This window comes from Gracilinanus agilis, chromosome 2, assembly GCF_016433145.1.
Source record: "Gracilinanus agilis isolate LMUSP501 chromosome 2, AgileGrace, whole genome shotgun sequence".
NCBI classification, from domain to species: domain Eukaryota; kingdom Metazoa; phylum Chordata; class Mammalia; order Didelphimorphia; family Didelphidae; genus Gracilinanus; species Gracilinanus agilis.
Genome location: NC_058131.1, coordinates 702,421,436 through 702,445,724, shown reverse-complemented (window position 1 = coordinate 702,445,724; position 24,289 = coordinate 702,421,436). Strand labels below are relative to the sequence as shown.

At 34.8% G+C, this 24,289-nt stretch overlaps 1 protein-coding gene across 1 annotated transcript in view; it reads right to left on the bottom strand.

Moving 5' to 3' along the window:
- The window catches only part of CTNNA3 (catenin alpha 3), a 2,010,564-nt gene that overhangs the window by 395,477 nt on the left and 1,590,798 nt on the right, over window positions 1-24,289 (bottom strand). The window contains exon 12 of the mRNA XM_044660319.1: window positions 2,127-2,278. Within this exon, the coding sequence (XP_044516254.1) occupies window positions 2,127-2,278 (152 nt within the window). The remainder of the gene's footprint in view (window positions 1-2,126; window positions 2,279-24,289) is intronic.

Below are 24,289 nucleotides of genomic sequence, written 5' to 3'. Positions count from 1 at the left end.
ATATATATATATATATAAATTTTATTTGTTACAGGGCTAGGCAATGGGGGTCAAGTGACTTGCCCAGGGTCACACAGCTGGGAAGTGTCTGAGGCCAGATTTGAACCTAGGACCTCCTGTTGTTTTAGGCCTGATTCTCAATCCACTGAGCCATCCAGCTGCCCCATTTGTTTTCATTGTATATTCATTTTAATCTTCACAGAAGGGAGTTCTGAAAGATTTTTTTTAATCTTTTACTCTTTATCTACTTGGTAAAGTCTATGGACCACTTCTCAGAATACAGCTTTATAATATATAAAATAAAATACATAGATTTTTATTTTATTTTTTAAACCCTTACCAACCTCCTTAGAACTGATAGGATGTAGTGGTTTCAAGGCAGAAGAATGGTAAGGGCTAGTCAATGGGGATTAAGTGACCTGGCCAACGTCACACAGCTAGGAAGTATCTGAAGCCACATTTGAACCTAGGCCCTCCCCTCTCCAGGCCTGGCTTTCAAACCACTGAGCAACCCAGTTGCCCCCCCATATAGGTTTTAAGGAATTCAATTATAATAATCTTAATTACCAAAACATTTAAAAAACATGTTACTACCTGCCTAGTAAGAATTTCTAAAGAATGCTACCTAAGGAAATAAGCCCTTATGAGCCTTGGTCAGAATTTCCTAGCCAGTATGTATAAGAAACATTTTAATTTTGAGGCCACTTCTCCTTGATTCAAAAAGCAAATCTATCCCAAATGCCACACCACCTGTCACATTCCCCAATGTGGTACGTAAATCAGTGTTCCTATGATGAGGGAGAAAATGCCTAGAAAGAAATTCATCTGAGGTTTTAGGAGGATGTATGCTCAATCTAAATCAATAGTGTATAGGCTAGCCTCAGCCCCACGAAATAAGGCGATCTTTAACTTTATCAAAGAAGCCAAGTGTCAGAAACAAAGGTGTGGTACTCCACTGTGTAATGCCATAGTTCAACCACATCTTGCATACTCTAGCTAGTTCGGCGCATCAAGGAATAACATGCTATTGAAAGTAAAAGAGAAGAAGGGTCAGGAGTGAAAGGGGGACCTCAAATCATGGCAAATAAGCATAAAATGAAGACTGGCACAATAATAGAGAGGAACTAATGCTAGACAGGAAGAGAACAAAGAATGGATTGCTGACTTTGCCACTTGCCACTCCTAGGACCTTGGGTAAAGCACTTAAATTTTCAGAGGTCTCAACTTCCCCATTTGTAAAAATAAATGTACATGAAGGATTACTTGTGTGATTCAGAACCAACATTCATACAAACTACACTTAGTCATGGGTTTCCCAAAATTCATACAGTTTGGTCTGTGTCCATCATCTGGGTATTACTCAGAAACATCCATATTTGTATCAGGTCTGGATCTCAGGAGAAAGAGAGATGGTTTTAAGTACCCTGTAAGCTCTGAAACTAAAATTATCTGAAAAAAGAAAGGACTCAAAAGTAACATCATAAATGGTCTTTCTTTTCTGCTAAACCCTACCTCCCTAGGACCAATAGAAAGCTCTAAACTCTACTGAATGGGCCTTTATTCTCCCAAAGGGAAAGTGCATGAGGTTGCTAAAGCTTCAGAGAACCTAACTACCTGAGCTTTATCTCCCTAGTAGCCTGTTTCCCTAGTTTGACCAACCAATTAATGAATAAATCAATGTGGATTTATTATGTACTTAGTATGTCCCTGGGACTATATTAAACATTGGAGATACCAAGAAAGTAAAAAAACAAACAAACAAACAAAAAACATTGTCCCTGTTCTCAAAGAGCATTGATATTAGTACTGAAGAAATCAGTGAAATAACTCTATAAACCTTAGAGTGGTGTTCTTATTGGGCCATCCACTCAACAACAGCGTCTTCAACAAAAGAACGCACATGGAGTCAAGATTCATTACTTTTCTTCTAAAACCCTCCACAATTCATAGTATATAGAATAAGTGAAGGACAAAATCTGGACTTATTCTTTCTGTCACATGCCATTGCTGGCTATTCATATTCTAGTATACAAAGGAATTTATCAGTTGACTCGCATTATTAATATCAATGAATGTCCAGTTGGTGAGAGGCAAAAACAGCACAATGAAAATTAAAGGCCACTTACCCTGATCATCATGACGGCACAGCGGATGTCATGGATGGAATCATAGACTTTTTTGGAGGCATCCACAAACTGACTATCATCAAACTGGTGCATAGAGTTTGTGCTGAGGGCTTCCAAAGCAATGTTGACATGGATGACAAACTCTGGGATTGCTGTTGAAATAAACATGAAATGGAAGGAAGGATTAATGCTTTTGGTTTGCTAGAAGGAACAGAATGCTAGAAATTATCACCTAATCTTTGATAAAGAATGCAAAAGATTTAAAACGTTAATTTGGCTGAAAAACATGCATATATGTATGTTTATATATACACATATGTACACAATTATATATTCACATTTGGGTATAATTATGTGTGTATGTCAAACACGGATATACACATGTATATGCATATAAACACATACATCCACACATATATTATATAAAAACATATATACACATATCTAATAGGGTAAGCTCAATGTCATAGTGGAGAGAGTGCTGGACCTGAAGTCAGAAAGATTAATCTTTATGAGTTCAAATATGGCCTCAGAAATTTACTAATTATGTGATACTGAAAAAGTCACTTAACATTGTTTGCCTTAGTTTCCTCATCTGTAAAATGAGCTGGAGAAGTAAATAGCAGACCACTGCAATATCTTTGCCAAGAAAACCCAAACTGGATCATAAAGAGTTGGACATGACTGACACAACTGAACAACAAAGCAAAACTGTATGTGTGTGTATATATATACATATATACACACATATATATATGTATGTATGTTATTTATATCTATATAATTTATATCTATCTATATAATAATAATAAGCACAATATATATGCTAGTATACATATATAAATTAAATATATTTTAGTAGGAGGAACAAGAAAGTATAACAGATGGAATGCTGAACAGAGTCAAGAAATATTGTACTCAAATATTGCTTGACATATCTGGGCTGGTAATCCTAGAAAGTCATTTAACCTCTGCATGTTATGGCCTACTCAATTCAAAGATCCTAGAAATATTGAATAAAAAGAGATAAAATATCTTAAATTAAAATCTAGCTTTGTCAAGACATAGGCTAGTTGAATGAGAGATTTGAGCAGAAACTTTCAGGGGGACGTTTTCCCGTATGTCATACAGCACAATGTCTGTATAGAATTCCAGTGTATGCACAATTCTTCATAATCATTCTGTTCTACACATCCCTACATCACAGACTGAGCATATGATCACTGAACACTTACCATATCTGTAATAATAAGCTCGGCCTTTTGGAGAATTAAGATATTCTATATAAAAACTGGACAAATTTTAGAGAACTATATAAATTATGATCCTTGCCGTCATCATAATTGTCATCATCTTTTTTGTTTGAAGCACTTTGATGTAGTAAAAACAGAGTTAATTCAGGACTTAAATAACCTACATCCAAATCATTCCTTTGAAGTCTATTTGTAAGTGGCCTCTGCAAGGTCACTAATTATCTGATACTAGGACTGTTCTTTAAGATTTTCTTTTTAGCTGATTTATCATACATGTTATTGAGAGGGGGAGGTCCTAAAAGGATAATCTGACAGTCCTGAATTTGAATAAGGCACCAGTATCTTTGCATTACTGATATACTCAAGAAAAGAAAAAAAAAACAAGGAAGTATCAGTGGAGAATGATAATGTGAAATAGAGTAATGGAAAGGATACTAGAGACTTTAAGGTTCAAGATAACTGGGTTTAAACACTACTGCCACTCACTAGATGTAAGATCCTGGACAGGTCATTTAACTGCTTTAAGACTCCGTTTCCTCATGAGTAAAAGGGTATTAATGATAATTATAATTATTATTTCAGATGCCTGTGGTGAAGATTAAAAAAGATGGATTGATGCTAAGACATACACATGTCATTTCATGTAAAATTTGAAAGACATTAGCATTTAAAGGATACTACAAACATACCACAAACATACATGTACACATTAATTTTTTTATTATTTTGACTCTTTTCTTCCCCATCACCATGACTGCCATCAAAAGTTCTGTTATTATGGGATATGGATGATATAGCCCAGAGAAACCTTTAAGAAAAGTTTTTACTAATGAAATATTTGGATTATGAATTGTAATCAAACATGAGATCCAAGGAAAATCCTGATCAGGAAGAGAAAATATTTTTTAATGGTCTCATTCAAAATCTTCAAAGGAAGTACATTTTAATAGACTATTTTCAAGCTCTTTTCATGATGCCATGGAATTACAGTCTAAAAATGTCTATGTTATTAACATTATATTTTGACAAAAATAAATCATTAGTCTTATATACAATCTATTTAAATTGCTACATTGTTACATTTGGAAAAGATTAGATTTGCAGTCAGGTCAACTGCTTTCAAATCCAAGAACTTGAACTTGGTAGCTGGGTGACTTTGGGCAAGTCATGAATGTCTTCGAATCACTACTTCCTTTTAGGTAAAAATAAGTGCAATTATATTTATATCTATTATAGAGCTACTATAGGGATCAAGTGAAACAATGGATTTAAAGGATTTTATAATCACAAAATTCTATATAAATTATTAATATTTATACTATTATCATCAATACCTGATCATATTTAGGGGAATCAACTTATTATTTTCTTAATTCCTTAATATTAGTTTATTTTTCTTGCTATTATTATTAAATTGTTTTAGTAAAAATCTGAAACATATTAAGAGTTGATAACTGCCACTATCTTCTAAATCAGAACCTCCCATTTTTGGACAGCAGAACGAACTCTAATAGACTAAGAAGGGATGTGCTAGCAATTGTCCAGTCTGATCCCCTTAAAGGAAAAAATGAAAGTTTCATCAATGTCTTTTCTTTTTCAAGCCATTTCTTTCACAATAGTTCTACTCACACCATGACAAAGAAAAACAGTCAAGAGTAATAATCTGACAATCCATCAAATTTTACAGCACATTCACCATTCTGGATCCATAGTCTCCAAGGAGAAAGGTGCTGATGCCTAGACACCAGAGAGTGGGATTAACCAGTGACATAGCCCATATTTCTAGTGTGGGGATGTGGGGTTGAGAGGATATTTGGAAGAGTCAAGATCTGTGATTTTTATTGATATATAGAGTTTGGTCAATCAATAAACATTTATTAAGTGCATACAATATACCAGGGACTATGCTAAGTGTTCCACTGGAGGAAACCTTCTTATCAACACAGATCAGCAACTACTCTACCATTAAAAAGCTTAGAGAGCTGTCTTAGGCATTGACAGTTTGCATGACTTGTATAGGGTCAAAAAATTAGTATATGTAAGTGGAAATGTTTGAAACTTAATTTTCTGACTCAAAGGCCAGCTCTCTATCCACTAGTATATACCTCCTGCCTGGCTTTCAATATCCTTGTGATGTTTGTAGTACCTTATTCACATTTTACTGAAGAGGGAAACTGAGGCACAGAGAAAACCGGCTTGTCCAGTCTCAAACACACAGAATCCTCTGATTCTATTCACTTCCCCTCACATCAAAAAAAATTGTTCCATAAAATTCCTCCTTCCTCTAAAATCCTTCTTAACATTCCTCTTAGAGTAGGTGTCCTCTAAGTTTTTCTGCTTCTAAATATAGGATTCTGTGATCCATTAAGTCAATAGATATTGAGGGTATCCCCAAATGCCAGCAATATTCAGCACACAGACCTATCCATCTCTTCCAATCAACATTTTCTTTCCTTAAAAAATGTTTTTGGCATTCAAGTCTACACTAGCAAGCAAACTGCCTGCTATCAGCATTCTCTGGAATCTTTGGGAGAAACCCCTAATTATGGAAAGGGCTGGTTATTGCTGTCATGGACAAGAATGTGACACTAAATTATAGTATTTTAAACCAGATATAACTCTGCCTCCCCATGACTGCTGCTTGTCCTCATTTTAACTCCTCTGAGGGTTTTTTCAATAATAAACTAATATTAGCTCCAATTAAAATAGAGCCCTTTAGAAGCCAAAGCTTAATTTCTGAAGTGCAGATGGAAATGGCAACTTCCTCCATTTTACCAGCCTAAATGGGCTATTCTTAGCTAGGATGTAACACAGTTGGCATTTCATTAACCTCAGCAGCAAATATGGGTAAGCCTTCCCTGGATTGTGTTGCTGCCAGGATCAGAGGGACTATGGGCATTTTTGTTTCTTTCTCTTTTATGCTCTCACGGAAAGACAGAATGAGGGTCATTTGTTTTCTGGTTATTGCTCATTGGGAAGACATCACTAATTATCAGAAGTGTCTTAGCTTAGGAGAGCACAGTGTTAAATGGATGATAGAAGACCATTTAATAGGAATGATCCAAAGGAGGCTAAAACAAATCCATTAGAATCAATAGGGTTTATAGATCAGGAGTTCTTAATCTAAGGTTTATGGACCATAAAGCAACCGTGCATAGATTTCAGGGAGATAATAAACTTGGATGGTGAATAACTACAACTTTATTTTCACTAAACTCTAAATGAAATTTCACATTTCCTTGAATTGTTGAAAAACATTACTCTGGCAAAAAGTCCATAGACTTCGCCAGACTCCCACAAAAAGATTAGGAATCCTTCGTATAGGGAGATATAAACTGTATGCGTTTGCAAGTAATAATAATAATAATGACAAGTATTTTAGCTTCTTAAACATATACATGTTTTAAATAATCTGATTTTCAACAGCCTTTGGGTTATGTGGCATTCTTATCTGTATTTTAAAGGCAAGAGAATTAAAGGTTGAAGGGGTTAAATGATTTATCCAAAGTGACACAGATAGTACTCTTTAACTTCGTTGACATTTTCTATGGAAAAAAAAAAAAGCAAAATGACTTTTACTTTGAAGATGACAAAATGAAAATAACAAAAAAGGAAGTAGATATCCCAGGGAAGGGGGGAAATAATAAGAGAGAATCCAGGTGAACCTCAAGAAATTCTTGGATGCTGAAAGAACTAGCAGATATGATGCAGAGTTAATGTCAGGGATGTTTTAAAGAACAGGGAAAATTGAAGGCATTACATGAGAGTGGGGAAAGGTAAATATCTCATTAAAAAAACAACAAAGTGATGACAGTGTTGAAATTCTAAGATAGCAATTTTAGCTTAAATTTCTAGGAGAATTCTAGATCACATAATAATAATAATAATAATAATAATAATAATAATAATAATAATAATAATAAAAAGATACCTTTATTAAGAACAAAGGAATATCTTTTTATTTCAAGCAGGATAAATAAATTCATTGAAGAAAAGAATGAAAATAATTTACTAAGATTTTAACAGATCTTTTGATCGCTTATTATTCTTTGAGAAGAGCCAGAAAAATATGAATGAGATAATACATTCAGATGTATAGATGGGACTCAGTATCATATTGTGATGATACAATATGAACTCAACAGGAATTTTCCAGTAAAGTACAAAAAAAAATTTTGTTGAATTTAACTTTTTTTTTAAACTGTGTCTTAAAAATTCATAAATAATGTTCATGAAATGTATAGAAGACAGTGTTGGAATATCTTAAATTATGGAGTCAAAATTCAGAAGAACGTTGACAAACTAGAACACTGGACTGACTTGAATAAGATGGAATTGAAATAAAATCATTCAGTTGAGCTATCTTCATAGGGATTAAATGCAAGAGACAGAAAGATTGTTGCTGTTCTGACAATGATTTGGTTGCTTTAATGTCCTTTGAGCTCAACATAAATAAATCAATCAATGGTATGATATAGTATCCTGAAACTGTATGTGAACTTAGACTGCCTTCTGTTAATTTGGAAATAACACAGAATTATGAAAATCTTCAGAAAAAAAAATGTCTTCCATCAGGAAAGAGAGAGGTCCAGTAATAAACTGCTATCAAAGAGTCAAGCACCAAAAACTACTCAGAGCCAACACCCTGGGGCTTTGGAGACATATCCCTGGGAGAATATACTGTCAACTTGGAATTTGGAGACCCCGATGTTGGTCAACTTAAAAGCTAGAGACCCCAAGTTTTGGCCCTGTTCCCATGAGAATACACCCAGAGAGAAGTTTCAGACTTAGCTATTTCAGCCTGAATAATAGATTTTAAGAGCTCCTGGCCATTCCCCATTCCAGTGTACACAGACCTCTCTTCTTATCTTCCTAAATTTCTCTGACCTAGAGAAATGAGTCACTTTTTTTTTCTTGGCTTTCTCCAATCAGAATTCAATTGCTCTTTACCTTTGGTGTAAAAGAAGATTTTTGAAGTAGCCAAGGCAAAACTATTTCTTTCACTCCCCCATTTTGACTCCATTCTCAAATATTTAAAGCTAGTTCCACATAACTGCTATTCAATATTTGTAGCTACAATATCCTTTCCAAGTATATTGTCCTCTAGGCTAAGCATCATGACTTGCTTAAAATTCCCGAAACTTTCTTCATTTACAAAATGAATATGAACATGACTATAAGATTTTCCTATCACCCAGGGACTGTTGGAATAATATTACTTGGCCAACCTTAAAGTGTTATAGAAATGAGAGTTCTTGGGTTGCTTTTAAGATATTCTCTTTACTTTTCTCAAATAATCAATGATATTATCTCATCCATTAGAATGTGATCCAATAGAGAGCACAGATCAGGTTTTTGTCTTTATTTGAATACCCAGGGGTTAGAACAATACTTGCTGGCACATGGTAGGAGTTTAATAAAAGGTTTATTGGTTAACTAGCTGTTAGAGATCCAATATACAGAGTCCTTAAGCCACTTCCTGAATATAGTTTAGACATTGCTGATGCTTTTCTTAATCCCTTCAAACTTCATTTACTGTATTCAGCCGAAGATTAGATGTTAAAATAATTGGCTTGTGAGAGAGAAGGAGACACTGACTCATTAAAATTGATGATCAGAAAGGAGATGAATTTTTTGAATTCTTTTATTTATCATTACATGTTTTTAGTCACTTCCACAGTGAATAAAGCCAGAGTCAAAATATGTGTAATTATTCTTTTATTTCTAAAGATGCTTACCGTGGTTAAGTTGCTAAAAACTCATGCTAAGACACAGCTAAATCAGCATTTCTCAGTATTATGCAGAGTGTACAGTGTTGATTTGATGAGGATTGAATGAAATGGGCTAAGCTCTTGCCTTCTAGACATATTGCATATGTGAAGATTTATTTTTTATATTAGGTAATATGATTGGACATTTAATATATGGTTACTGAATTTAAGGCCCTATCTTAAAATATGGTTCTAATAATTAATATAGATGAGGAGGGAGTCTCTAATTCTCTAAATTAATGCCAGTGTATTTTGATAACCATAGCTGTGGAAGGTCCTAGCAAGCCCAAAAGTCAAGAGATGGATCATCTGTTGGTTGTCTCATGACAAACAAAATAAAGATCCAAGAGTCTATCCCTAGTTGGCTTCCAGAGGATGGATCATAGGGCCACAATAACTCTCAGAGTCATCTAACAATGAGAGACATTTTGGACTTATGGATAAATCACCAGACTCACAGTTAAAAAGTCTCTCATTCTTACCATTTCTCTGAAACTTATTAACTTTGTTTCTTTATAAAATGAGAATAAAAGAACCTAACTCATGCTTGTTCTAAGGAACAAATGGCATGATATTTGCAAATGTATATGGTATCTGTAAAATATACTGCTCTCTCTTTGTTTCTGTCTCTCTTCATACAAATACATATACATGTATAAAATTTCAATTATCAACATCATCATCCAGAGAGAAAGGGAAACATAGTAGAGAGAACTGCTGTGTGTCTATAGGGAAAAACTTAAGCTCTCTGAGCTTCAGTAAACCTTAGAATTTACCTACTTAAGAGGATCATAGCATTATAGATTTGATATGATAAAGACAATAGACACCATCTATTACAACCTTTTATTGTACAGATAAAGAAACTGAGACACAACTGAACCAGATTCACACTGCTAATAAGTGAAATGGGTATGACTTAAGTCAAGATCTTTTGTGTGACATAGGAGAAAGAGCACTGAAGTTCCAAGTCAGGAAGACTGTCAATTGAATTTACTTTCAGATACCTTCTAGCTGTGCATCACTGGACAAGTCCCTTAACCTCTTTTAGCCTTAGTTTCCACCTATTTAAATAGAGATAATAATAATTACTTTCAGAGTTGTTGAGTGGATCAATTGAGATAAAATATGCAAATAGATTTGCAAACCTTAAAGCATTATATAAATATTGGCTGTTAAAATCAAGAGTAGAGGATATATTTTTGCCCCAAGCACCTATTAAAGTGTCTGGAATATTATTAATACAATATTAGGCACATTGTAGATTGATTGATTGTTGATTGATTGGTTTTCTAAGAGACATGAAACTTAGAGAAGACATTTGACCTGTATTGCTGGAGAATATTTATACTCTGATAGAATCATATGTTCTCAATTTATTTACCCACACAGGGAATTTAGAATAGGTATAGACAATTAAAATCATCCTCCCTAAAATTACAAAGACATCACAAAAATTTTCTGTTATATATATATATATATGTATATATATATATATATTTTACTTCTGACTTCTCAACAATTATATTACTGATCACAAGCATATATCTCCTGTGCTGACACTCTCTCTGCTACATTATGATCCTAAAGGTAAAACTGATGAAAAAGGAAAATTGTTGTATAGGAAAGGCCACCTTTCCTTTAAGTATCCACCTCCCAGTCCTCCCTTCCCTGCTTCCAAATACCTAGCATTCTACCACTATGTGCAATGGTGCCTTAACTCAACAAAATTTCTCTAAAGCAATATACTAGGCCTTGAAACTTTTCTTCGACCTTCTCCCTAAAATGTCAGTAATTAAGTTAGTTAATGTGTTCAAGGAACTCATACCCCACATCCTCTTACTCTCTTATAATTCAAAATTTGTCAGTTTCTATCCATTCCATATTTGTATTTCCAATTTCATGGAGTCAAAAACTCCCATACTGAATCTCAGCATTAGAAATGACATGTCATTTCTAATGCTGAGATTCAGTATGGAGGCCAAGCTCCCTTCACATCAACCAGAAGATTTCCCATCCTCTCTAATATGCTTTTTAAAATTTACTACTTCACTACCAAGCCTCATTAACGATGTTAGCACAATAATATAACCGTTCTATTCCAAGCTGTATTGGAATGGTTGATGTGAAGGGAACTTAGTCTCCAACAGAAACTCAAACCACTTTTTAACTGTTCTAATTGCTAGGATTTTCTGTTATATGTAGGGAAGAAATCTCTCTATGGATTCCTCCAACCATGAGATTTATGTATTTTCAAAATTTTGCAAATGAAAATAGTATAACCAAATTATCAAGCAGTGAACATATTTTAAATGCCAATAATTCTCCAGACACTGAGGATAAAAATGCAATAAATTAAATCAAATGATAAAATATAAATAAAACATTTAATAAACCTTAAAATATTGTATAAATTGTAGCTACTATTATCATTAATATTATTACTATGCTATCTTTACTTACAAAGGGTTTATAATTCAAGAAACAGGAAAATAAATAGATCCTATCGATTTAATGTAGAACCAGAAATTCTAACCCCAAGTAGTATCTTGTAAATACCAGAAAGTATGAGGAACATACTTTTTATGGAGGAAAACCATTTCATCATCAACAGTTATGTCAACATTATATACTGTTTTAATCAAATAAGGTTATTGCTTGAGTGCCATAAATTTACTTTCCTCTTCTTTTCAAATCATATTGAGATTATTCATTTCAAAGATGGTAATATTCCAGTCTTGCAGAAGTGATATGTGAAATTTATTTGAAGATACTCAAAATAAATAAAATTTCAATGACCTAAGGTTTTGAATTTAATTTTCTACTATTGATTACAAAATACATTCATGGTGAGCTCCCTGAAATTGTTAAAGTATAATATCAGTATTAATGTTTGGAGAGGAAGATCTTCAGCTATATGTGATAACTATGTAAGTCTCTGAAAGTAAGTATTAGTAACTCATGTATATTACAGGAGAACACCATGACTCCATTGATAACAATATGTGGGAGAGGGGAGATTGAGAAGAGCTGTGCTGTCTTCCTTTTCTACCCTTGATCAACCACTTCTTACTCTCTTCCTCTTGTATCCCCTGGGATATGTTGAGGTTACCCAATCAAAGGGTAGGCAATCTTTTAAAGCCCTTTATGCATAGTTCCAAATTGCCTTCCAGAATAGTTGGATCAATTCACAACTCCACCAGCAATGCATTAGTGTCCCAATTTTACCACATCCCCTCTAACATTTATTACTTTCCTTTGTTGTCATTTTAACCAATCTGCTAGGTGTGAGGTGGTACCTCAGGTTTGTTTTGATTATCATTTCTCTAACTATAGGAGATTTAGAACATTTTTCACATGCTTATTGATAGTTTGATTTCTTTATCTGAAAACTGCATATTCATGTCCCTTTCCCATTACCCATTTATCAATTGTCTAAGGATGATATTAGAAAATGAGTATTGTTTTATTAGTTTAGAGATAAGAAGTAAAAAAGCTGGCTTGAGAAAGAATTGGAGTTTCAAACAGAGCTGAGAGAGTGTTAATTTCAAATGTTGATAGCTGTGATGGTTTTTTCCTTTGACAGTTACTCTCTCTGGGTGTGGCAGTTTACAATTGGTCTCTGGCAGTTGGTAGAGTCACACACAGTGACTTCCTCTTTCAGGACTGGAGAAGGTAACATCTTTGCCTCTCTCTCTCTGTGTCTGAGCAAAAGATCTGAAGGAGTTCATTTTTTTTCTTTTCTAACTTGGGAAACACTATTGATTTGTCTCTTACTGTTTATAGATTGATTAAACTCTGAGGAGACTAAAGAAAACCTGGTCTTTGGTTTGTACTCTGAGTCTGTTAAGGCTCAGAGTACTAACTTGATTCTTGTTGAGACTCAACCAGCTAGCCTTTGTTAATTTTATAATTTAGAGGCGAAGTTAAGAATTCTAAGGATAATAGTGGTAGTTTTATTCAGAATAGAATAAATTTGGGTTAGTCAAATCAGGGAGGATTAGTGTATCCTGTGAAACACATGAGAAGTGGTTCCTTGTGGAAACAGGGAGTTTCATTTGAGTGGAGTTAGAATCCCTTACAATTAGAAACACTTTTATCTTTATATATTTTAAATAGTTTATTTTTCTATAACAAGAGTCTCTTTAGCGTTCTTTGAACCTGGCCCTGAAGGGAAGTTCATCTATGAGCTTCACTTCACTTTATCACTAAAGATACTTTTAATTATATCTATCAGAAGTATCTGAAACAGTGTAAACTTTCATTTCCATAGTTTAATTTTTTGTACAATTGATTTAGTTCCTTATATATTTGAGAAATTAGACCTTTGTCACAGGTCTTTGTTATGAAGATTTTTTCCAAATTTGTTGTTTCCCTTCTAATTTTGGATGCATTGGTTTTGTTTGTACAAAATTTCTTTAATTAAAGTAATCAAAATTATTCATTTTGCATTTTGTGATATTCTCTATTCTTAACTTGGTCTTAAATTCTTTTCTTTCCCATAGATCTGACGGGTATACTATTCTATGTTAACTTAATTTACTTACAGTTTCCTTCTTTATATTTAAGTCATTTACCCATTCTGAATTTCTCTTGGTACAGGGTGTGAGATGTTGGTTGAGACCTAATCCCCATTTTTCCAACTGAAAATGATTCTCCTAATTTGCAGCATGAAACTTCTACTCCAAAGATTACTGTTCCTTTATAATCCACAACCTATCATAACAATGATGATAATGATAGTGTGGTACAGCAACTATATCTATTACTTACCAATGTCTCTATATCACATCATAATATATAATAAATGTAAGATATAACATGACAAGGAGGGGAGAGAGACAGAGAGGAAAGCTATACAGATAGTCAGAGAGAAAAGATAAAGGAATCGAGGGAGAGAGAGGACATAATAGAAAGGGAGTGGGAAAGGTAGATGAACAAAGAAAAGAAGAGAGACTGAGTCAGAAGGGGATGGAGAAACAAATAAAGAAACTGAGAAATGTAAAGAGAGAGCGATGGTGGAAGAGACAAGTACAGAGGGAGATAAAGGGAGGAAATGGAAGAGAGACAGAAAGACTGAGAAAGAGACACACAGAGAGACAAAGACAGAGACTGAAGAGGAAAAGAGTCTGAGCCCTTCCTTGAAGTTGATCCTAAATTCCTCTAGTCTTTGTTCATTCTTATCACCTACAGTGTACTTCTTCATTTCTTTTTGTCTACTTTCAAGTGTTTTCTAAATCAATTTTCTTTATTTTTCCCTTTTCATATATTTATTATTTTCAATATACTTAACCCCACTCCAAAGAATCCTCTCTTGAAGAAAAGATATATCCTATCAACTCTAGTCAATATATCTCACTGTATATAAGCAATATTTTGCTCAGGTAGCTTTTCACCTCTCTACCAGCCTGTGGATTCATTACCTAGTCTTAATTTATCATTAAAATTAATTTAAATTAAATTGTCTTTTAATATTGTCTAATTTTACATTACTGAGGCACTCAGAATATTGTTATTTTCCTTTTGCTTTTTTAAATCTATAATAGTCCATAAAAGCCTTCCTATATTTCCCTGAAATATTCTAATCATCATTTCTTATACCTTAATAATATTCCATTGTCTTTATAAGTTACAATTTATCCTACCATTTTCCAATGAATAGGACTTTATTTTTTCAAATTATTTTTGCTGCTGAAATAACTGTTGCTACAGTAAGTTTGGTATATACATAGTAACATACGATAATCAACTGTAAATGACTTAACTATTATCAACCAGCCAAGGATCCAGAACAACTCCAAGGAACTCATGACAAAAATAAAGGATATCCACTGCTATAAAATGAACAGAGTTTGATTGCTATCTGAAGCATGCCGTCCTTTACTTTATTTCCTCCATAAATTGTTATCTAGTGTAAGCAATATGCATTTTCTTTCACAACATGACCAATGTGGAAATATGTATAACATGATGATATATGTATAATCTATATCAAAATACCTGATGTCTTGGTTGGGAGAAGGTTGGGAGGGAGAGAGAAATATATTGAAAAATATCAGAAAATGAATAGTAAGAAATTGTACTGATATGTAATATATAAAAATAAAAAAGAAATGAAAAGGTGAGTTCAGGAAAAAAAAAACTAGAGATTTGAGTGTATTGATGGAAAGTAAAGTAAGCGGAACCAGCAGAATAATGTATACACTAAATGAAATATTAAAGGATTATCAATTGTGAAGTATTAAATTATTCTTAGCAAAAAAAGATTTCAAGATAAATCCAAGGGACTCACAAAAAAAAAAACTAGCTACAGCCAAACATTGTTAAGAGTCTGACTGCAGATTAAAGCAGACCATTTTTCACTTATTTCCTTCTTGTGTTGTTTTTTTAAATTATATTGTGATATCTTCTATATGGCACGAAGAATAGGGAAATATGCATTTCATGACAGCACTGATATAATCTGATTATCTATCTATCTATCTATCTATCTATCTATCTATCTATCTATCTATCTATCTATCTATCTATCTATCTACCTATCTATCTATCTTACTATTACTTCCTTGAGGAGGAGGGAAGTACAGGAAGGGTGGGAGAGAATCTGAATCCTGAAATATCAGATAATGATCATCAAAAATTGTTTCTCCATGTAATTGAAAAATATAAAAAACGTTTTTAAAAAAAGTTTGATAGAAATAAGACTCATCTGATTTACTCATCTCTTTGGAGAACATACGCCAGCTTGAATTAATTTTAATGTTTTCTATAAAGCCTTTTTGGTACAATCATAGCCTACAAAGTTTCTTCCCCTTGCTGAACTCCTGAAATGTTTATAGTCATATCCTATCTAGATATCACCATATTAGCTATACGGCAAGCTTCTAGATGACTGGAACCTTTTCTTCTCTCACCTTTGATCATAATGTATTTATATATATATATCCCAGATCTGAGCATTTTTTTATTATTGTTATTGAGTAATAAATCACTAAGTTACTTTCCTTATGTGAACTCCCATGGTGCATGAGAACCATGAAGTTGTACCTCTTTTATAACATTCCATTTCTTTCCACTGCATAGTCCAGGCTATATGCAATGCCTGAAAGGTTCCCTCTTATTTACAACTCTCATAATCCCTAGAGTCATCTCAAGTGCCACTTCTTCCTACATTAAGCCATTTAAGTTCTCTCCAGCCAAAATACTATTTATTTAGCATGTATTTTTTATTAACTTGTCTATATATATATAGTTTAACTCTTCTTTAAAGAGCAAATGCTAAAGAAAGAAATGTTTAGAGATCTAGATTCTAATTAATATTCTTATTGTAGTTTGTAAATATGGGTCAATATACTTTAATAAAGGCAGCAACATGGTACAGTAGATAAAGTTCTGGGCCTGGAGTCAGGGAGACTTCTCTTCATCAGTTCAAATTTGGTCTTAGAGACTTAATAGCTTTGAGACCCTGGGCAAGTCACTTAACTTTGTCTCAGTCTCTTATCTCTAAAATGACCTGGAAAAGGAAGTGCAGAATTACTCTAGTATTTTTGCCAAAAAAGCAAAAACAAAAACTAAATGACGTCACAAAGAGTCAGACACTATGGAAAAACAACTTAAAATCCTTTAATAACTGGAACAGGAATTTCAAAAATTAACAAAACTTGCTGAGAGAGAAGATAAACTAAAACAAGCTTTCATCCTTCCTTCTTGATCTCCTTTGCAGGGAAAGTATCAGTAGGAAAAAAATTAGGGAGGGAATCATCTCTGTAAATACTGTCATAAATAAGCTAATGCAGGAGATGACCCATTGAGGACAAAGGGCTCTGTCTCACTTGAGGGCCCTGAGCTCAAAATGATGTCCTGGCAGTTTATGATGTGAACGGGGCCTCTCTAACAAATCTAATCAACTATAAGAATATCCTATAGGATGAGTGACCTATCAATGATAATAGAGGCATCTTGCAATAAACTTATTATATGCATCTAAATACGTTGAAGGTTTAGGATCCCAAGTACAATTTTATAATGTTGGAGGTCTAACACTAAATCTAACTTTATCTGGGTTTTCCTTCAAGGAGAAATGTGTATAGATTGTCAATAATTTTTGGTTGTTGTGTTTTCTGGTCCAGATCTGAAATCAAAAAGCAATTAATTTACTGTTCAACCCTTTCATTTTAAGATTTTAGTTCTACATGGCAAGTGACATTCTGAAGATCACAGATATTTAATAGCATACTCTGCATTTGGAAATAGGTTCTCTGATCCCATATCCTGAATTCTTTTCATATTATGTCATAGAAAGCCTAGATCTAAGCATTTATTTTTGCTTGTAGATAGAGTGTCAAGCCTGGAGTCAGGAAGACAAATTTTTCCTGAGTTTAAATCTGGCCTCATTCACTCACTAGCTGGGTAACCCCAGGCAAGGCACTTAGCTCTATTTGCCACCGTTTCTTCATATGTAAAAAGGAATTGGAGAAGGGAATGGCAAACCACTTCAGTGTTGTTAACTTCGAAATACCACAGGACTACTAAAGTAGTCAGTAAATACCAAGTTTTTGAACAGGAAAGAGATAGGTCCAATAATCGACCTCTATCACAGAGCCAGGTGCCAAGGTACTACACTGAGTCAGAACACTGGGGCTCTGGGAACAGTATTCTTTGGGGGATTCACGATGGGAGATGATTCTCCAAAGAACAGCAGAACCTGAGAATCCTGTATCCTTTGGGGAACTCAGCAATGCAAATATACATTGACAGGTTGCAAGCAGACTTGGGAAAGTGGCAGAAGCCAGTAGCTGGGATATCAGGGAGTGGTCTACTACAATGACTACAAAAGGAAAAGGTTAAACCAAGAGCTAGGTTTCCTGAGAGATGACTTTAATACAATCAATGGCATGAAACATTTGCTGTAGTGTAGTGTAGACACTCTGTGCACTCTAGATGACAATTCTACCTATATTAATTTACCTATTTTGGTTTATTAAATACAGTTATATATTACAATTATACATTTTTGTTATTTAAACTATAAATATGGTGAAATTATAGTTTTATTCTTGAAGTGACACATCACCCGAGTTATGCTTGGATTTTTGGAGAAATTTGACACACCAAGCTCAAAAGGTTGCCCATCAGTAGACGAAGTCGACTAGTCCCACCCAAACTACCATCACCAAACACTTCAAGGTCTATTGTTCAGTTCGAAACAGGTGAGTCTGGAACTTCCCTAGGGGTAAGTTCTCAGGGGAGAAGGCAAAACTTGAAACTTGCGCATACACACACACACACACACACACACACACACACACACACACACACAAAAACAAAAAAAAAAACAACAGTTGGCAGTGCCTTTGCCCAGAAAACCCCAAATATGGTCATGAAGAATTGGAAGGGGTTCAAAAATGATTCAATAACAACCCATTTTATTTACATAATATGTATTTCTATCATAATGTATTATCTTAAAATTGTTAGTATACAGAAGCTGTCAGGAAGATGAATTCAAATCTATCCTCAGTCACAAACTAGATGTGTGATTGGGCAAGTCATTTAACCACTGCTTCCTCAATTTCTTCATCTGTAAAACAATGACAATAATAGCACCTTCCCACTAGAATTGTGAGGATAAAATGAGTTATTTATATAATGCCTCACTCTTAAAATAATATATGAATGTTTACTATTTTTACTTCAGGATATAGTCCTCTGCCCAGAAAAATTGAAATTCTGTTTATAATACAGAAAAAAAGAAGCTAAACAAAATCATGCTGTTCCAGTAATTATACTTGAAAATGCATAAAACATTTGGAAGCCATAGTACTCACATCCTCTGCCAAGAGGAGGGACATATATTTTATGGATTTTTATCAGGGATAATCATTGGTTATTTTAATTATTCATATTTTAGCTTCCTTTCAGTGATTTTTTCTTTCTTTTCTTTTTTCTTTTAAATTTGATTTTTTTTTTATTTTGGTTTTCAAATTCTCAAAATGCTTTATATGAATTACCCTATATAAGAATAATTAGGAGAGCCAGTCAACGAATGTTATGATAGAGGGGGAGATAGAGTCTATGTGGTAAGACTCTCTTCTAGCTCTCCCCTCTTCTCAAATATACACTAGGAGAGACTTTGAGGGGTGTCACCCCTAAACAGGACAACCTGGATGGTCATGCCACCCCACAGAATTTGGGAGGTGAGGCTTCCCTATAAGAGGAGGTATGGGGGACCCCAATCTGATTCTGAATGAGGGCAGGATTCACGCAAGCCTCCCCCAAGGTCAGTCAACTTCACAGTCAGTGGTCTGGCTCCAAGTTGGAGGCAGCCAGATCAAGCTGTGATTTCCCTCCCCCTTGTCTCTCAGGCACTCTGGAACTCTATCTGACTAATGAATGGCTTTTATTATTCACAATATAGGGATTGGGAAAAGGGGTGAAAGGCAGAGGGATTTTGGGGTGCTCTCTTCTCTATTTCTATGGGGTCTGTCACTGAAGTGTGAACCTTTGGGGTTCCCACTCCTAAGAGTCTCTCCTTTTGTCCCTTCTCCTTCTGTTTCTATTTCTATCCTTTTCTATAATTTTAAGTTAGACCGGAAAGTGTCTCTCAGCAAGGTTGGGTAATGGGAGAAGGAGACTAAGATCATTCCCAAAATGGAGTCCCAAAACTTTTCTAACTCGATTATTGAAGTCTTGCTGGATGAGATGCAATGGGATGCCTTTGACCAGGGAATTGGGGTATCAATGTCCAAAGAAAGATCCTCAGGAAGCCCTTAGGACTGGATTTGAGCTGGGATGTTCTCCTCTTCCCTCTCTCAGTCCTCCACCTGAAGTCCCTCTCCTCCTCCTTCCTTTGGAGAATTACCCAGCATTCTCTCTGATCCCAACTGTCAGAAACTTTCACCAATGGCCTTCTGGCACTTTTTGTCACATCACCCATCCTTACACCTATTAGAGCCTCAAATAATCAATCAATAAATATTTACTTAACACCTACTATATACTAGATCAGCGGCCAGCAACATTTTTGGCTATGAGAGCCATAAATGCCACATTTTTTAAAATGTAATTTTGTGAGAGCTGTACAGTACTCACAGTGCCGCTCCTGTAACAGCACCTGAAAAAAAATTGACTTTATGGCTGCTGCAAAAAGAGCTATATCTGGCCCTCAAAAGAGCCAGATATGGCTCAAGAGCCATACAGTTGCCAACCCCTGTACTAGATGGTGCTGGAGTGGGTCATATGTCTTTTATATGCCTGATTCAAATTAGGGTATTGAGAATCAAGGGACTTGAGCAACATACTTAAGGTCCAACAACTATCAATGGCAAGACTAGAAAAGTCAGGTATTACTGATTATAAGCCCAATATGTTCCATAAGCACTATACCTTCTTCATTAGCAGCCATTATGCTTTCCTTGATTTTCCGAGTCATAATGTCTTCCACAACAAGCATTTGATTTATTTTGTACATATTTGTATATTGTTTTCCATGTGCACATTATTTTATTGACTTTAGGTTGGATGCATAGTTTCTTTTAGATTTTGTTTCACTGATGTAAAAGTTCTTAACCTGCTGTTCCTGAACTTTAAAAAACTGATTGCTGTGTTTAAATGTAATTGGCTCCTTTGTAATACTTTGTGTTTTATTTTATTTGTTTGAAAATATCATCCTTAGAAGACCAGAGGCATTCCCGGATTATCAATTCAGCTCAAGACCCAAAAAAGGTTAAAAGAGTTTGTTTAACTGAACTTATCACATAGAAGAAATGATTAATAGTTAAAAGACTGATATATTACTAAAGTGCACTTCTGCTCATTACTCTTACCTAAAGTCCAAGAAACTATCTTTTGAATAGAATAAACTTTCTGGTTTGATTGTATTCCAACCTTCCCACTCAGTTTCCTCCTACCTGGCCCATTTCACTCCTGTTCCATTAACAAGCCATAGTCTCACTGTTTGGCACTGACCCAGTGAGGACTATACTTCAATTCCTTATTAGACATGGACAAAGCTTCAAAGTTAAGAGGATTAATTAGGATAAAACCTTTAAAATCCAGCTTTCAACATCCAATTCCCTGGGTCAGCAAAAATATTATGAAACTCTCTCATTTAAGTCACAAAACAGTCTCTCATGTATCATTTCAACAATTCCACTCCAAGATTTTCCCAAGCATCATCAGTGGATCTGCTTAGAAAATGGAATAAAGCAAATGCTAATTCATCTTTTTTTTTCTTTTAATTCCTCCAGAAGATTTATTTTACATTAGGAATAAAAGTTATGGGAAAGGGTTTTTAAAATCATATCCTATTTCCTTTTCCTTAAATTCTCAAGTAATAGTCATACTAATATGTGCAGTCAGATATATTTATGTGTACCTACATGCACAAATATATAGATACATGCATGTATATCTGTTACAAATGTGACATGCATATACATAAAAAAGACAAATAAATGATAGGTATGGAAAGAAAGAGAGAAATAGAGACAGAGAGAAAGAAGAAGACAGACAGACAAATAGATAGATAGATAGATAGATAGATAGATAGATAGATAGATAGATAGATAGATATTAAAAGATTGATGATAGATAGGTAGATAGATCAATCTACATAAGGATCAATAGATAGATAAAAGAGATTTATCATAAGGAAACACTTCATAAGGAAAGTGAATCAATATCTTTTCTCTAATTTATAATCTTAGTCACATAAGAGAGTGAGAGGTTAATTGACTTGCCCAATATTACTTAGTCTGCTGGTATCAGACAAAAAACTTGAACCTAGAGCTTCCTGATTGGGTCCAGTAAGCCATATTGCTTTTCTATAATTTGCTGCCACCAGCTGTTAAAAGTATACTAGTGCGGGGGTGTTGTTGTTGTTGTTGTTTTATTTTTTTTATTTCTACAGCCATTTTGCAGAAGAGGGAAATGTCATCATGTAGTAGAGGGAATAAATTTGCTTTGTATAGCCCTTAAGAGCAGAACTAGAAATAGTACATATAGTAAGCTCTTAACAAATTCCTCTATTCAAGTAAAAGACTAGGGATTCTTTTATTATTTATGTTTTCATTCCTGATAGGTAGTACCTTGCTTAGTACATATATTAGGATTAATTAAGAAATAGGCTAATGAGGACCATTTGGAGTAACTGGGATCTTAGCAGCTAAGGACAGGGTGAAAAATAGTGGGTAAGGTTTCTTTGAGGCCAGACAGAATGTTGGGAAGGGAGACTGTTGGAATTCTGGGTAGCCTGAGTCAGTTGGCTTTCCAGCTGCCAACAGACTCCTGGAGGTTTTATCCGTAAGTGGAGGCTGATATTTCTGTGCTCTGGAACACTGAAAAAACCCAGTGGCAGGTAAAGGAGGAGAACAGGTTACAGTTTCTGGAATAAGTTTGTGGGGGAAATCAACAGAAAAGTGTAGGAGAGAGACTATATTTTTTTTGTGGGGCTGCTGAGAGGGCCAAGTCATTTTGCAGCCCGCCTAGGCCCAAAAGCCTAGCTAGGTCCAGAAGGGCTGGCAGTGCGCAGAAAGAATAAATGAACTGATTTTAAGGTAAAAGAGATCTAATGAGACAGTAAATTTACTTATATAACTGAGAGGATTAGTAATTAGCATTGCTTATTTACTATAGACCCAGGGTTTTTAGTGATAGTTTTAAGGAGGGTTTTAAGGAGGCTTGAGGTCCCTGAGAAAGGAGCAAGTTCTCATGAACTAGAGGGAAGTGGGTAAAAGTTTTAGATCCCCTTTTAGATTAGGGAATTAATCCTAATCCTCAGCCTTCATTACCTTTCCTTACATTTCCTCAAACTGTTTCCAATATTTATTAAATAGAGAGATTTTTTTACATCTGTCTCCAACAGTTATCCTTGTGTACACCCAGACAGTTACAATCTACTACAAGCAGTAAAAAGATACTGTATCCAATTTCCCCCACCTTTAAGATTCCTATATTAACATTCCTGGCTTTTCCTATTTTCAAAATTGTTATTTGTAAAATTCTTGCATTACAGTAACACATAGTAGGCATTTATTGCAAGCTTCTCTACTGAATTAATTATTGAATGATAAGAATACCTGCATGTTTTCCCTCCAGCCTCCAATATACATAGACTAGATTTTAGTCTTTGTGGCTGGGGCTATTTTGTTTTGTTTAATCACAGAATGAAAGGTGTCTGTTGGTAGAGAGGGCATTATTTTTTTTATAGTCTATCCTAGAGCTGGTGAGGGTGCCAAAGATGGCATAAAGCACTTCCTGTGGGTATACAGTCACCCTCTCCCCACCTACCAGAGTTTGTTGTTAGAAAGGCAGAGAGACTAGAAAGACTTCCCCCTTTCCACCAGGACTGATGACATTTTTTTGCATCACCCATCCCTCTACCTAGCAGCCCAATGGAAATATACAGGGGTAAGGTGGGCTACTCATAGGAAGCAGAGCTGGAGGGGAGCAGAGTGCTCAGGCCAATCCCTCTACTCTTCCTGAGGATATTCCTTACTTCACCCACTGCTTTGCCCAGTAGCCCAATGGGAGTGCTTTTCTCTCCCCTGTGTGGGGTAAAGGGGGGGACAGGGCATACCCAGCACTTGGTGGGGGGCATGGTTCTTGGTCTCTGAGGGGTGGGCACAGCACTCAATCTGGGAGTAGGAGTGAGGCTTGGTAGAATCTAAAAGATTTGCTTGCAATCATTGGTCTATCCCAATGCCCTTTTCCAATGCCTTCCCAATGTCTGGAAGAGACTTAATAGATATAAGTAGGATTTGCTTTGATCTTGGAGTTCAGTACTGTGACTTTTAAGTGACTTAAGTCAGCACTTAAGAAATGTTTACAAACCTAAAATTGAATTAGGCTTACTATATTGTGTCAGAGAAGACAAGATTTCAGTAATTGCATTAGAATTGTTCTTAGAAACATTATCTCCATAGTTGACTGCTTAGTAAGTTTCCATTTTTGAGACTACCTTCAAAGGTGAGAATGAATGAGACTCAAGAGTTCCCATTAGATGACAGTTTTAAAGAAGTAAATTGAGACTTGATGTCAAGGAAAAAAAAAACATAAACCTCTTAAAAACAAGTATAGTTATCCCAAAGTGGGCCATCTTGGTGAGTAGTTGGTTTCCTTCTCATTAAAATCTGTTAGG